Source organism: Sebastes fasciatus, chromosome 8 (assembly GCF_043250625.1).
Source record: "Sebastes fasciatus isolate fSebFas1 chromosome 8, fSebFas1.pri, whole genome shotgun sequence".
Classification (NCBI taxonomy): Eukaryota; Metazoa; Chordata; class Actinopteri; order Perciformes; family Sebastidae; genus Sebastes; species Sebastes fasciatus.
The window spans coordinates 29,072,478-29,087,880 of record NC_133802.1 but is presented as its reverse complement, the minus strand read 5'-3'; the positions used below and the strand labels follow the sequence as shown (position 1 = coordinate 29,087,880).

General features: G+C 38.4%; 1 protein-coding gene across 4 annotated transcripts; it reads left to right on the top strand.

Moving 5' to 3' along the window:
• Positions 1 to 2,112: 2,112 nt before the first annotated feature.
• LOC141773133 (C-type lectin lectoxin-Phi1-like) lies at positions 2,113 to 14,323 on the top strand. 4 transcript variants are annotated; one of them, XM_074644829.1, is made up of 4 exons: positions 2,113 to 2,227; positions 2,371 to 2,958; positions 7,744 to 7,838; positions 8,291 to 8,691. In XM_074644829.1, exons 2-4 carry the CDS (start codon positions 2,655 to 2,657, stop codon positions 8,408 to 8,410), a joined length of 519 nt encoding a protein of 172 aa, XP_074500930.1. In that variant the 5' UTR covers positions 2,113 to 2,227; positions 2,371 to 2,654; the 3' UTR covers positions 8,411 to 8,691. The 4 variants fall into 4 exon arrangements, with proteins under 4 accessions (XP_074500930.1, XP_074500927.1, XP_074500928.1 ...); XM_074644826.1 differs by lacking the exons at positions 2,113 to 2,227; positions 2,371 to 2,958; positions 7,744 to 7,838; positions 8,291 to 8,691 and adding exons at positions 6,013 to 6,228; positions 7,195 to 7,536; positions 13,062 to 13,159; positions 13,649 to 14,323; XM_074644827.1 differs by lacking the exons at positions 2,113 to 2,227; positions 2,371 to 2,958 and adding exons at positions 6,024 to 6,228; positions 7,195 to 7,536 and having other exon boundaries at positions 8,291 to 8,664.
• The last annotated feature ends 1,080 nt before the right edge of the window (positions 14,324 to 15,403 follow it).

Genomic DNA, 15,403 nt, shown 5'->3' with positions numbered 1-15,403 from the left:
CAGTAGATATCAGTTATTTGGAAAAATGACCCTGATATGCAAATAATTGTTACCATGAACCACTTTGCATGAAGTCGAAACTGCAGCTAAGAAGGTAATGTATAACGTTATACACAGTATACTGTAGTCTCAACAGCTGCACATCTACAGTCACTGACTGAAAGAGAGGAGCAGAGAAGAGATGAGGATGGAAAAAGTTCTTCTCAGCATCGTCGCCCTGTCAGGCAAGAGTTTGATATATTTTTATTGCTTTCACATTTTTAATACTATGTATTGTGGTATCCCTGTGACATTACTTTAGGTGTACAATAATCTCCCTTCTTTGATGTACAGTCTAACTTTAATGTAAAATGATCATCTACATTAGTGAGTTCAGTCATTTGTATTACATCTAATAAAAATGCATGTGTGTCACTACAGGGCTGTGTGCTGTCTCATCACCTGCTAAACGTCAGTACCATTTTTTTTATGACGTGAAGAACATGACTGAAGCACAAAGTTACTGCAGAGAGAAATACACAGACCTGGCCACTATAGACAACATGGAGGATGTGAAGATCCTGAACAACATGGTGGATGTAAACAAAATGGTCTACCCAGAATACCCAAATCACCCCTATGTGAGTTCACTTTTCTCTCTCTTAGTATGTCAGTGACAGGTGACAAATGGTTTTAAAGTTTGCGCTCACACAGTAGTGGAAAATGAGTAGATGAACTGTACTTAAGTAAATTACTTGTACTCTACTTGAGTGTTTTCATAGGCTACTACATTTCAGAGGGAACCTCTGGTTTAATCTTAAAGGAGCACTGTGTAAGATCTGGCAGTATCTAGCGGTGAGGTTGCATATTGCAACCAACTGAAGCCTCTCCCGTGTACCAAGTGTGTAGGAGAGCGATGGTGGCCGAAGTTAAAACGTGAATGGCCATCTCTAGAGCCAGTTGTTGTAAGAGTAGCGTAGGTCAGTTGGAGCAGAGCCAGTGCTTAGAGTATGTGTGTACATGGGAAATGAGTGGTGAAGCAAGAGAGAGAGCGGCGGCAACGGGAGTGAGTAACGCCACACGGCTCTCAACATGGCGACAACTGAGCCGGCCGCTAGCAGCTAACGGTGCAAACAGCGCTAACAGTGAAAACAATGGCAATACAGCTGAGAAAGCTAACAGTGTTTACCTGGGGGGGGGGGAAACCCGACTGACGATGCCGTCAGTCGGGATGGCATTATGTCTGATTACAACACACACAGAGGGAGAGAGACTTCATTCTCTGCTCGGCTAGACTTTACTCCTCTGTATCTTTACATAAACAATAATTGTTTGATGCTATAGGTTGCTTCATAGGCAGTATCATGACTGTGGATGGAAAGTTAATGTAAAAATATTGTCTTGAACAAAGGTTAGAGCAGGGTCTAATTCTTTATATCACAATGAAATATTGTTTTCAGCGAGCCTGGATAGGGCTGTACGATGCCCGGGACAGCTGGAGGTGGTCACTGTCAGACACAAGTTTCTACAAACAAGGAGAGACGGAGTTCAGACGATGGGCCTCTGGAAAAGCGCTATACTCATACAATGAAGTACGACACTGCACACAAATGCGTAATGATGGACTATGGGCTAATGTCCATTGTGAAAACCCCAATAAGGCAGTCTGCTTATATGTGAGAGGTGAGAATATTAACTAATGAAGTTTCCCTTCTCTGCTTCTCTTTGTTTTCATTATTTGGGCCTTTGTAGTATCAGTCAAACAATCAAACTAACTTTATTTGTATAGCACCTTTCATACAGGTTAGTGCAATTCAAAGTGCTTTACAGGTGAATGACAAGCTGATAATTAGACAGCACAAATGTAAACAGTAAAACTATTTGAGAGTAATGCACACAAGAAATAGAAATGATAAATAAATTGTATATTAAAACCAATGAAATAGATTAAAAAAATCAATAGAAAAATAGATAGAAAAACATTTTAAAACATGAAAACAATTAAAATTTCACTTCACTTCATTTATTCAACAGCTGTAGTTACTTTTCAGACTAAGATTCTACTTAAAAAAAAACTATGAGCAGTTTATAAAATACAATGCGTTGTTATATATCAAACCAGTGTTTCCCGACCTTTTTGCCAGCCGCCACACTGGTTTTGTTCTCACCTTGTGAGTCTATGTGTGAGTCATCATGGCAAAATGTGATCCTGGAGACACCTACTGTAGCAGGAACTACCACAGAGGAGGTCTGAGTACTTTACCAGCTGTTTATACAGAATGGACAGATTCTGTCACTGCGATAGCATCACAACCGTACAAGATGCAGTAACGAAACTTTACAGGAGTGTAACTGAGATCACAACTAAGGCTGAGTTCAAAGATGGATGAGGTCTGAGCAAGGGGGGTAGGAAGTGAGGAATGGGCCATTGATTTAAAGGACATTTCTATTCACGTGGAGAGATTGTTAAATACTCAATAACATTTATTAACATGATAATGTCTGACATTTTATTTTTACAAATCCATTAGTTTATTGATGTGATTCCTTATCTCAGTGGATTTATATTATATATTATGTTGCATGGATGGTAGGCTGTATGATGCCTCTTCACAGCACTTCACTGTGGTCTATTTTCAGGGCCGAATGTGACATTTATCTTGATCAACATCACCATGACATGGACTGAGGCCCAGAGCTACTGCAGAGATAACTACACAGACCTGGCCAGTGTGAGAAACATGACAGATAATCAGAAGGTACAGGAGCTGGTATCTGCAGGAGAATATGTCTGGATCGGCCTTTTCACGGACTGGAAGTGGTCTGACGGAAGTAACTCCTCATTTAGGTACTGGGGAGCAGGACAGCCTAATAACTACCTAGGGAAACAGACTTGTGTGGTTGCAGCTTTTAGCCAAGTTGGAAAATGGGAGGACTACAACTGTGATGTCAAGAGAGCATTCATCTGCTACAGTCTGTGTGAGTGGTAACCCATGATTCAAATAGTATTCATATTTAGATTTAGGTTTACTTTAGCATCAAATATCCCAAATGATAATTTAATAAAATCAATAGAAAACATCAAGTTCTGGAGGATGTAACTACCACATTTTCCCTTTCATTGTTTAAACTGATGAAATTCTACTCATCATATGAACAGAGAGTTTGTCATTTTCTTTTTCACAGCTATGACAAAGCAAGTGATAAGACCGAGTCTGCTGAAAGAGAACCCCTCTCTGGATCTGAATGACCCTGCTGTGATGGAGAGCATCTTGAAGCAGGTAAATCATGTTTTCTACTTTTATGCAAAAACAGAACAACTACATTACCCTTAAAGGCAAATTAAAATAGGATAAGATAAAACTTTACTGATTCCCAGAGTTACAGCGGTACAAGAAACAGTCTGAGGCGGTAGGAAACAGATGATGAACTATTTAAAATAATAAATACAGCAAAATAAGAACATTCAATAAATGACATTCAAAGGCTGTATACAGTACATTACAATACTTTGGCCATATACATGACATGAGTTGAGTGTTGTGTAGGAAGCTGTGCAGAAGTAAAGAGTCTAGTAGTGTCTAGTAGTCTAGTAGAAAGAGGGGGAAGTCAGAAACTACAACAGGTCGGCGCCATCTTAGGGAAAACACATGTATACATATGAAGCAGAGTGCTCCTACAATAGAGCTTCCAGATGAGTAAAACATAAATAACAATGCAGATTGTAATCTCTCTATGTGAGTGATAATGTTGAGGAGTTTTGTATCTCAGCTCAAACAGAGGCTGAAGGACCAGGGGGTGAATGACGACATCAAACTGAGCTGGAAGAAGCAGCCGGATGGAAAAGTCTTCCACAAGGAGAAGAAGAAGGACAAAAAGGATGAGCTTTAATGTTGAATTGCTCTGTCTGTTTTCATCAGAGAAAAGTGAATTTCTTTCCTCAAAGTCCTCATGTAACGGGTCAGAATAGAGCTGCAAACAATTAGCTGATTAATCAATTAGTCGCAACTATTTTGAAAATCAATTAATGCTTTTAGTCATTTTCCAAATGCCCAAATATTTGCTGCTTCCAGCTTCTCATATATGAATATTTGATGCTTTTCTTTGTCATATATGGTCATAAACTTAATGTCGTTGGTCTTTAGACTGTTGGTCGATTAAAACAAGACATTTGAAATAATATACAAAAAAGTAAAGTTATGTTATTGTGAAAATTAATGATGTAATAACAGTAATGAGTTTGAATAATTTCTTCTGTAATTTCACAAATTGTTGGTTCATTTATATATTTAACACAATTTATTTGTGTGATTATTTATTTCATAATCTTTTTTCATGAATTTAATATTGAATACTTTCCATAATAGCTTCAATAAACCAGAATGGTCTTTTTCCTGATCTTAAACAGTTAACGGCTCGTGATCTACAACGTTTTTATACAGGTTCATTTTCTCGGAGAGCATGTGAAGAGATTTTACCCATCCTAAGCATTAGGAGCAGTGGGCTGCTGTGAAGCAGTTCGGTGATCAACTTGGGTTTCAGTGTCTCGCTCACGGACACTGGGACATGCAGACAGGAGGAACCGGGGATCAAACCACCAACCTCGTGGTTAAAGGACGACCCGCTCAACCCACTGAGCCCCAGATGTTCATGGCTTTATGTGGCTGTGGTCAGTAAGGAGCCCTCATCATGTTTGAACCATCAAACCAAATATCAAAAAAGCCTAACAGCCTGTTCAGTACAGATAAGCAAACATACAGTAGATATCAGTTATTTGGAAAAATGACCCTGATATGCAAATAATTGTTACCATGAACCACTTTGCATGAAGTCGAAACTGCAGCTAAGAAGGTAATGTATAACGTTATACACAGTATACTGTAGTCTCAACAGCTGCACATCTACAGTCACTGACTGAAAGAGAGGAGCAGAGAAGAGATGAGGATGGAAAAAGTTCTTCTCAGCATCGTCGCCCTGTCAGGCAAGAGTTTGACATATTTTTATTGCTTTCACATTTTTAATACTATGTATTGTGGTATCCCTGTGACATTATTTTAGGTGTACAATACTCTCCCTTCTTTGATGTACAGTCTAACTTTAATGTAAAATGATCATCTACATTAGTGAGTTCAGTCATTTGTATTACATCTAATAAAAATGCATGTGTGTCACTACAGGGCTGTGTGCTGTCTCATCACCTGCTAAACGTCAATACCATTTTGTTTATGACCTGAAGAACATGACTGAAGCACAAAGTTACTGCAGAGAGAAATACACAGACCTGGCCACTATAGACAACATGGAGGATGTGAAGATCCTGAACAACACGGTGGATTTAAAGAAAATGGACTCCACAGGATTCAACCATGTGAGTTCACTTTTCTCTCTCTCAGTATGTCAGTGACAGGTGATGTAAAATCTGAGCCTACATAGTAACTAATAACTAAATATAGAGTAGTCCTCTCTAAAATGTATTAGAGTAGAATTATAAAGTGTGTTTATTATAAAGGTCCCTCGTTGTGTTTCACCAGACAGTGTTTTCCTGTTAAGCTGCAGTGGAGGGATGCTGACTAAAGGAGGGGATTTTGGATTAGAAAGACTGTAACTTTGGAAGATATCCACGAACATCAGAAGCTTCATATTAACTTCAGATCAACTTCTGAATATATTCTTACACAGAACGAGGACTGTGGATTTCATCCTTCCTCATTTACATTGAAAGAGCATTACAAGGGGACCTCTTAATGTCCAGAATGAAAAGCAGGAAGCAAAACATGTTTCAATGTTCGTTGTACCTGACTGTTGTTTTAAAACAGTCTTGAAAAATTATGAACTTATAATTTCCAAACTTAAACTCTGCTGTGAAAGTTGAGCCAGAGCAATCGTAAAATTCTCTAATAAAGACGTAGAGGATCAGACTGATAGGCAGTATCAAGACTGTAAATGGAAAGTTAATGTAAAAATATTGTCTTGAACAAAAGCTAGAGCAGGGTCTAATTCTTTATATCACAATGAAATATTGTTTTCAGCAAGCCTGGATAGGGCTATATGATGACCAGGACAGAAGGAAGTGGTCACTGTCAGACACAAGTTTCTACAAACACGGAGAGACGGAGTTCAGATGATGGGCCTCTGGACAACCGGACAACCTGAACAGTGGACAACACTGCGCGCAAATGTTTTTTGATGGAGAATGGGGTGACAACAATTGTGAAAACAACTATACGGCAGTCTGCTTATATGTCAGAGGTGAGAATATTAACTAATGAAGTTTCCCTTCTCTGCTTCTCTTTGTTTTCATTATTTGGGCCTTTGTAGTATCAGTCAAACAATCAAACTAACTTTATTTGTGTAGCACCTTTCATACAGGTTAGTGCAATTCAAAGTGCTTTAAAGGTGAATGACAAGCTGATAATTAGACAGCACAAATGTAAACAGTTAAACTATTTGAGAGTAATGCACACAAGAAATAGAAATGATAAAAAAATTGTATATTAAAACCAATAAAATAAATTTTAAAAATCAATAGAAAAATAGATAGAAAAACATTTGAAAACATGAAAATAATTAAAATTTTACTTCACTTCATTTATTCAACAGCTGTAGTTACTTTTCAGATTAAGATTCTACTTAAAAAAAAAAACATAGGAGCAGCTTATAAAATACAATGTGTTGTTATATATCAAACCAGTGTTTCCCGACCTTTTTGCCAGCCGCCACACTGGTTTTGTTCTCACCTTGTGAGTCTATGTGTGAGTCATCATGACAAAATGTGATCCTGGAGACCCCTACTGTAGCAGGAACTACCACAGAGGAGGTCTGAGTACTTTACCAGCTGTTTATACAGAATGGACAGATTCTGTCACTGCGATAGCATCACAACCGTACAAGATGCAGTAACGAAACTTTACAGGAGTGTAGCTGAGATCACAACTAAGGCTGAGTTCAAAGATGGATGTGGTCTGAGCAAGGGGGGTAGGAAGTGGGGAATGGGCCATTGATTTAAAGGACATTTTTATTCACGTGGAGAGACGGTTAAATACTCAATAACATTTATTAACATGATAATGTCTGACATTTTTATTTTTACAAATCCATTAGTTTATTGATGTGATTCCTTATATCAGTGGATTTATATTATATATTATGTTGCATGGATGGGAGGCTGTATGCTATGATGCCTCTTCACAGCACTTCACTGTGGTCTATTTTCAGGGCCGAATGTGACATTTATCTTGATCAACATCCCCATGACATGGACTGAGGCCCAGAGCTACTGCAGAGATCGCTACACAGACCTGGCCAGTGTGAGAAACATGACAGATAACCAGAAGGTACAGGAGCTGGTACCTGCAGGAGAAAGCGTCTGGATCGGCCTTTTCAGAGACTCCTGGAAGTGGTCGGACGGAAGTAACTCCTCATTTAGGTACTGGGGAGCAGGGGAGCCTAATAACGACGCTGGGAAGGAGCCTTGTGTGGTTGCAGATTTTAGTCACTCTGGACAATGGGAGGACTGGCCCTGTGATGTCAAGAGAGCATTCATTTGCTACAGTCCACGTGAGTGGTAACCCATGATTCAAATAGTATTCACATTTAGATTTAGGTTTACTTTAGCATCAAATATCCCAAATGATAATATAACAAAATCAATAGAAAACATCAAGTTCTGGAGGATGTAACTACCACATTTTCCCTGTCATTGTTTAAACTGATGAAATTCTACTCATCATATGAACAGAGAGTTTGTCATTTTCTTTTTCACAGCTACGACAAAGCAAGTGATAAGACCGAGTCTGCTGAAAGAGAACCCCTCTCTGGATCTGAATGACCCTGCTGTGATGGAGAGCATCTTGAAGCAGGTAAATCATGTTTTCTACTTTTATGTAAAAACAAAACAACTAAATGACCCTTAAAGGCAAATTAAATAAGATAAGATCAAAAGTCTGAGGTGGTAGGAAACAGATAAAAAGCTATATAAAATAATAAATACAGCAAAATAAGAACATTCAGTAAATGACATTCAAAGGCTGTATACAGTACATTACAATACTTTGGCCATATACATGACATGAGTTGAGTGTTGTGTAGGAAGCTGTGCAGAAGTCAAGAGTCTAGTAGTGTCTGGTAGTCTAGTAGAAAGAGGGGGAAGTCAGAAACTACAACAGGTCGGCGCCATCTTAGGGAAAACACATGTATACATATGAAGCAGAGTGCTCCTACAATAGAGCTTCCAGATGAGTAAAACATAAATAACAATGCAGATTGTAATCTCTCTATGTGAGTGATAATGTTGAGGAGTTTTGTATCTCAGCTCAAACAGAGGCTGAAGGACCAGGGGGTGAATGACGACATCAAACTGAGCTGGAAGAAGCAGCCGGATGGAAAAGTCTTCCACAAGGAGAAGAAGAAGGACAAAAAGGATGAGCTTTAATGTTGAATTGCTCTGTCTGTTTTCATCAGAGAAAAGTGAATTTCTTTCCTCAAAGTCCTCATGTAACGGGTCAGAATAGAGCTGCAAACAATTAGCTGATTAATCAATTAGTCGCAACTATTTTTGAAAATCAATGAATGCTTTTAGTCGTTTTCCAAATGCGCAAATATTTGCTGCTTCCAGCTTCTCATATATGAAGATTTTATGCTTTTCTTTGTCATATATGGTCATAAACTTAATGTCGTTGGTCTTCAGACTGTTGGTCGATTGAAACAAGACATTTGAAATAATATACAAAAAAGAATAATTTCTTCTGTAATTCCAGAAATTGTAGGTTCATTTATATATTTTACACAATTTATTGGTGTGATTATTTTAATGTATTTAATATTGAACACTTTCTATAATAGCTTCAATAAACCAGAATGGTCTTTTTCCTGATTTTAAACAGTTAACGTCTCGTGATCTACAATGTTTTTATACAGATTCATTTTCGCGGAGAGCACGTGAAGGCAACGTGTTGTATACGTCATCACGTCTGGCTGTTACCATGGACACGGAGTAGTCACAACACTGCTGACGTTAGTTAGCTGAACAAAAAACACCGATAATTTCTTCAGGACTGGCTGAGTACAACTTTGAACAATTTATATATTTGAATACATATGTGAGTGTATTTGTGAACAGTTTTTGTAAGGTCACTCATTTCAGCCTTATATTAACGTCAACACTAACCGTTTGTTATTGTAACACTAGCTAATGTTAGCATGATTCAAATTCCACAATTTCCACACTTATTAATTCTATGGGTAAATGGGGTAAATGCTCCAGGTTTCGGTTCAACCGGACTAAACAAGGTTGGTGTGAACGTGCCCTTAATGGACGTAAATGATGGTGCCAGCTTGCCCCAATAGCACCATATTACAGCCCATGAGCAGCTCCTGTCTACAGCGCTCTCCCTCAATACTGGACCTATTTCAGATGTTGTCCCTATTAGTCAGTGAGACACAAAAAATGCAAAAAAAAAAGGGGTCTAGGTTGAAAAACCCTGAAGTTACACTCAAATAAAACTATTTAGCTCCATCTCCTGAGTGGTCTCCCTGCTCTCTGTCCAACCTTGAGACGGCTCTTAACAGCAGGTATGTTACCTGAATGTTTACATCACTTTCTTAAAATGAATACTAATCATTCATCACAGATAAACTTGATTACATTCATCATATACATACATGGAATTTGACCTCTGCATTTAATCCATCCTAAGCATTAGGAGCAGTGGGCTGCTGTGAAGCAGTCCGGTGATTAACCTGGGTTTCAGTGTCTCGCTCACGGACACTGAGACATGCAGACAGGAGGAACCGGGGATCAAACCACCAACCTCGTGGTTAAAGGACGACCCGCTCAACCCACTGAGCCCAAGATGTTCATGGCTTTATGTGGCTGTGGTCATTAAGGAGCCCTCATCATGTTTGAACCATCAAACCAAATATCAAAAAAGCCTAACATCTATATAATCTATATCTATAAACATATATATCAGTCATCATGAAAAATTACCCTGATATGGTAAATGGTAAATGGACTTGCATTTATATAGCGCTTTTCTAGTCTTCCGACCACTCAAAGCGCTTTACACTACATGTCAGTATTCACCCATTCACAAACACGTTCATACACTGATGGCAGAGGCTACTAAGGTGCCAACTTCGCCCATCAGGATCTAATCTAAATACTCATTCACACAACGGTGGTTATGCCTTCGGGAGCAATTTGGGGTTAAGTGTCTTGCTCAAGGACACATCGACATGCGACCCGGAGCAGGCGGGGATCGAACGACCAACCTTCCGATTGGTGGACAACCTGCTCCACCCTCTGAGCCACAGCCGCAAATAATTGCTAATAATTGTTACCTGAAATACTTTGCATAAAGTCGAAAGTGTAGCTAAGTCTCAAGAGCTGCACATCTACAGTCACAGACTGAAAGAGAGGAGCAGAGAAGAGATGAGGATGGAAAAAGTTCTTCTCAGCATCGTCGCCCTGTCAGGCAAGAGTTTGATATATTTTTATTGCTTTCCCATTTTTAATACTATGTATTGTGGTATCCCTGTGACATTACTTTAGGTGTACAATACTCTCCCTTCTTTGATGTACAGTCTAACTTTAATGTAAAATGATCATCTACATTAGTGAGTTCAGTCATTTGTATTAAATCTAATAAAAATGCATGTGTGTCACTACAGGGCTGTGTGCTGTCTCATCACCTGCTAAACGTCAGTACCATTTTGTGTATGACGTGAAGAACATGACAGAAGCACAAAGTTACTGCAGAGAGAAATACACAGACCTGGCCACTATAGACAACATGGAGGATGTGAAGATCCTGAACAACATGGTGGATTTAAACAAAATGGTCAACCCAGATAACAGCCATGTGAGTTCACTTTTCTCTCTCTTAGTATGTCAGTGACAGGTGACGTAAAATCTGAGCCTACATAGTAACTAATAACTAAATATAGAGTAGTCCTCTCTAAAATGTATTAGAGTAGAATTATAAAGTGTGTTTATTATAAAGGTCCCTCGTTGTGTTTCACCAGACAGTGTTTTCCTGTTAAGCTGCAGTGGAGGGATGCTGACAAAAGGAGGGGATTTTAGATTAGAAAGACTGTAACTTTGGAAGATATCCACGAACATCAGAAGCTTCATATTAACTTCAGATCAACTTCTGAATATATTCTTACACAGAACGAGGACTGTGGATTTCATCCTTCCTCATTTACATTGAAAGAGCATTACAAGGGGACCTCTTAATGTCCAGAATGAAAAACAGGAAGCAAAACATGTTTCAATGTTCGTTGTACCTGACTGTTGTTTTAAGACAGACTTGAAAAATGATGAACCTATAATTTGCAAACTTAAACTCTGCTGTGAAAGTTGAGCCAGAGCAATCGTAAAATCCTCTAATAAAGACGTAGAGGATCAGACTGATAGGCAGTATCAAGACTGTAAATGGAAAATGGAAATTTAATGTACAAAATGTTGTCTTGAACAAAAGCTAGAGCAGGGTCTAATTCTTTATATCACAATGAAATATTGTTTTCAGCAAGCCTGGATAGGGCTATATGATGACCTGGACAGCTGGAGGTGGTCACTGTCAGACACAAGTTTCTACAAACAAGGAGAGACGGAGTTCAGACGATGGCAACGTGAACAACCAGACAACAAGTACAGTGAACAACACTGCGCGCGAATGTTTAGTTCTGGAAGATGGGGTGACAGAAGTTGTGAAAGTCACTTGAAGGCAGTCTGCTTATATGTCAGAGGTGAGAATATTAACTAATGAAGTTTCCCTTCTCTGCTTCTCTTTGTTTTCATTATTTGGGCCTTTGTATCAGTCAAACAATCAAATTAACTTTATTTGTATAGCACCTTTCATACAGGTTAGTGCAATTCAAAGTGCTTTACAGGTGAATGACAAGCTGATAATTAGACAGCACAAATGTAAACAGTAAAACTATTTGAGAGTAATGCACACAAGAAATAGAAATGATAAAAAATATATAATAAAAACATTAAAATAGATTAAAAAAAAGACGGCTTTTTACCAGCCGCCACACTGGTTTTGTTCTCACCTTGTGAGCTATGTATGAGTCATTATGGCAAAATGTGATCCTGGAGACACCTACTGTAGCAGGAACTACCACAGAGGAGGTCTGAGTACTTTACCAGCTGTTTATACAGAATGGACAGATTCTGTCACTGCGATAGCATCACAACCGTACAAGATGCAGTAACGAAACTTTACAGGAGTGTAGCTGAGATCACAACTAAGGCCGAGTTCAAAGATGGATGGGGTCTGAGCAAGGGGGGTAGGAAGTGGGGAATTGGCAATTGATTTAAAGGACATTTTTATTCACGTGGAGAGACGGTTAAATACTCAATAATATGTATTAACATGATAATGTCTGACATTTTAAAATTTTACAAATCCATTAGTTTATTGATGTGATTCCTTATATCAGTGGATTTATATTATATATTATGTTGCATGGATGGTAGGCTGTATGATGCCTCTTCACAGCACTTCACTGTGGTCTATTTTCAGGGCTGAATGTGACATTTATCTTGATCAACATGTCCATGACATGGACTGAGGCCCAGAGCTACTGCAGAGATAACTACACAGACCTGGCCAGTGTGAGAAACATGGCAGATAACCAGAAGGTACTGGAGCTGTTACCTGCAGGAGAAAGAATCTGGATCGGCCTTTTCAGAGACTCCTGGAAGTGGTCGGACGGAAGTAACTCCTCATTTAGGTACTGGAGAGCAGGACAGCCTAATAACTACCAAGGGAAACAGCCTTGTGTGGCTGCACACTTCGACTACTCTGGACAATGGGAGGACTGGCCCTGTGACGTCAAGAAAACATTCATTTGCTACAGTCCACGTGAGTGGTAACCCATGATTCAAATAGTATTCACATTTAGATTTAGGTTTACTTTAGCATCAAATATCCCAAATGATAATATAACAAAATCAATAGAAAACATCAAGTTCTGGAGGATGTAACTACCACATTTTCCATGTCATTGTTTAAACTGATGAAATTCTACTCATCATATGAACAGAGAGTTTGTCATTTTCTTTTTCACAGCTACAACGACAAAGCAAGTGATAAGACTGAGTCTGCTGAAAGAGAACCCCTCTCTGGATCTGAATGACCCTGCTGTGATGGAGAGCATCTTGAAGCAGGTAAATCATGTTTTCTACTTTTATGTAAAAACAAAACAACTAAATGACCCTTAAAGGCAAATTAAATAAGATAAGATCAAACTTTAATGATTCCCAGAGTTACAGCGGTACAAGAAACAGCCTGAGGCGGTAGGAAACAGATAAAATGCTATTTAAAATAATAAATACAGCAATATAAGAACATTCAGTAAATGACATTCAAAGGCTGTATACAGTACATTACAATACTTTGGCCATATACATGACATGAGTTGAGTGTTTTGTAGGAAGCTGTGCAGAAGTCAAGAGTCTAGTAGTGTCTAGTAGTCTAGTAGAAAGAGGGGGAAGTCAGAAACTACAACAGGTCGGCGCCATCTTAGGGAAAACACATGTATACATATGAAGCAGAGTGCTCCTACAATAGAGCTTCCAGATGAGTAAAACATAAATAACAATGCAGATTGTAATCTCTCTATGTGAGTGATAATGTTGAGGAGTTTTGTATCTCAGCTCAAACAGAGGCTGAAGGACCAGGGGGTGAATGACGACATCAAACTGAGCTGGAAGAAGCAGCCGGATGGAAAAGTCTTCCACAAGGAGAAGAAGAAGGACAAAATGGATGAGTTTTAATGTTGAATTGCTCTGTCTGTTTTCATCAGAGAAAAGTGAATTTCTTTCCTCAAAGTCCTCATGTAACGGGTCAGAATAGAGCTGCAAACAATTAGCTGATTAATCAATTAGTCCCAACTATTTTGAAAATCAACGAATGCTTTTAGTCATTTTCCAAATGCCCAAATATTTGCTGCTTCCAGCTTCTCATATATGAATATTTTATGCTTTTCTTTGTCATATATGGTCATAAACTTAATGTCGCTGGTCTTTAGACTGTTGGTCGATTAAAATGAGACATTTGAAATAATATGCAAAAAATTAATGTTATGCAATTGTGAAAATTAATGATGTAATGATGAAAACAGTAATAAGTTTGAATAATTTCTTCTGTAATTTCACAAATTGTTGGTTCATTTATATATTTTACACAATTTATTTGCGTGATTATTCATTTCATAATCTTTTTTCATGTATTTAATATTGAACACTTTCCATAATACAATGAAATAATGAGGCTCCTGACGGTGTATTAAATTAATAAAGTATAAAATAGCCAATATGTCTTGTTTGTTCCTTGTTTCTGAGAGAGAGTTCAATCATCCAATCCACCAAACAACTCAAAACAAGAGTCAACACCAACAGGAGAATACACTGATTACCATTGACGCAGCATTTTAGCAATTTTTCTTGGGAGCTACCCACATAATCAGCTGTGCTGCTCATCCCACAAATGCATAATCCTTACAAGTTGGACATCATTGTGAAGGTAAATAAACAGGCTTTCCAACAATGTAAAATACAATGCCAATTAGCATTGTAACAACAGAGAAATAATTCACCAAACACAAATTTCCAAACTTTTTTTTCCGAGTTTATTTATAAATCAAACCGCTCCAGAGTTCACTTGACAGCGTTCTGAGACTGCCCACTCTGTAACGCCCCTCCCGCATCCCCCTCTCCACTGGGTGTGTCTCTGCCGACTAACATACCGGTGATGGAAAAAAAAAAATTTCGTTTTTGAACTACAAATGAATTACGGATTATCCGATGATACCTAGACCAATCTAGCTCTCAAAAGACACAAAGGTACACAATCCTTTTTGTTATTTCTCCAGGCATAGGCAATGCAGAGCCTGGGAAATTTTGTGATGTACTATTTAGTTTTGCAGCGTGAATTAAAAGCCTAATTAATTATATGTGGAAATCGCCTTTGTGGTCCTTTCCAGCAGAGGTCCCCACCTCATGCTACCAAATTCCTGTTAACTGTTTCAGAGTAGGTTACTAATAACTTCACATTCTACAACATTATCAAGCTAATGTTCAGTTTCATAGCTGTTGTTCATTGTTGACTACATTACGTAGCTACACAACCTATGGAATTTATCAGTCCTGTGACATTACATAGTCAACAAGTCAATGTGCCAACGTGGTATTGATCAGATCATTTTGAGGGGCCGTCAGCTTTTCAATTTAGTTTGGAGGGAGATTCGGTATCAATACATTTTATGAGTAGGCCTTCTGTGACGTTACCCACCGTAGGGGTCAGAGGTCACCACTCCTTCATACTACCAAATCAGCTAGAAATGATTGAAAAGCATGATCAACCACCAAACAGAATACAGTAAGTTAGTGATTTCAGTTTTTTAAGTGAAC

Excerpts from the sequence above, each read along its gene's own strand:
- LOC141773133 (XM_074644826.1), top strand. The coding sequence starts at position 6,156 with ATGTTTTTTGATGGAGAATGGGGTGACAACAATTGTGAAAACAACTAT. Across the intron at positions 6,229-7,194 it reads AGTCTGCTTATATGTCAGAG|GGCCGAATGTGACATTTATC; the intron begins GTGAGAATATTA and ends GTCTATTTTCAG. Across the intron at positions 7,537-13,061 it reads ATTCATTTGCTACAGTCCAC|CTACAACGACAAAGCAAGTG; the intron begins GTGAGTGGTAAC and ends TCTTTTTCACAG.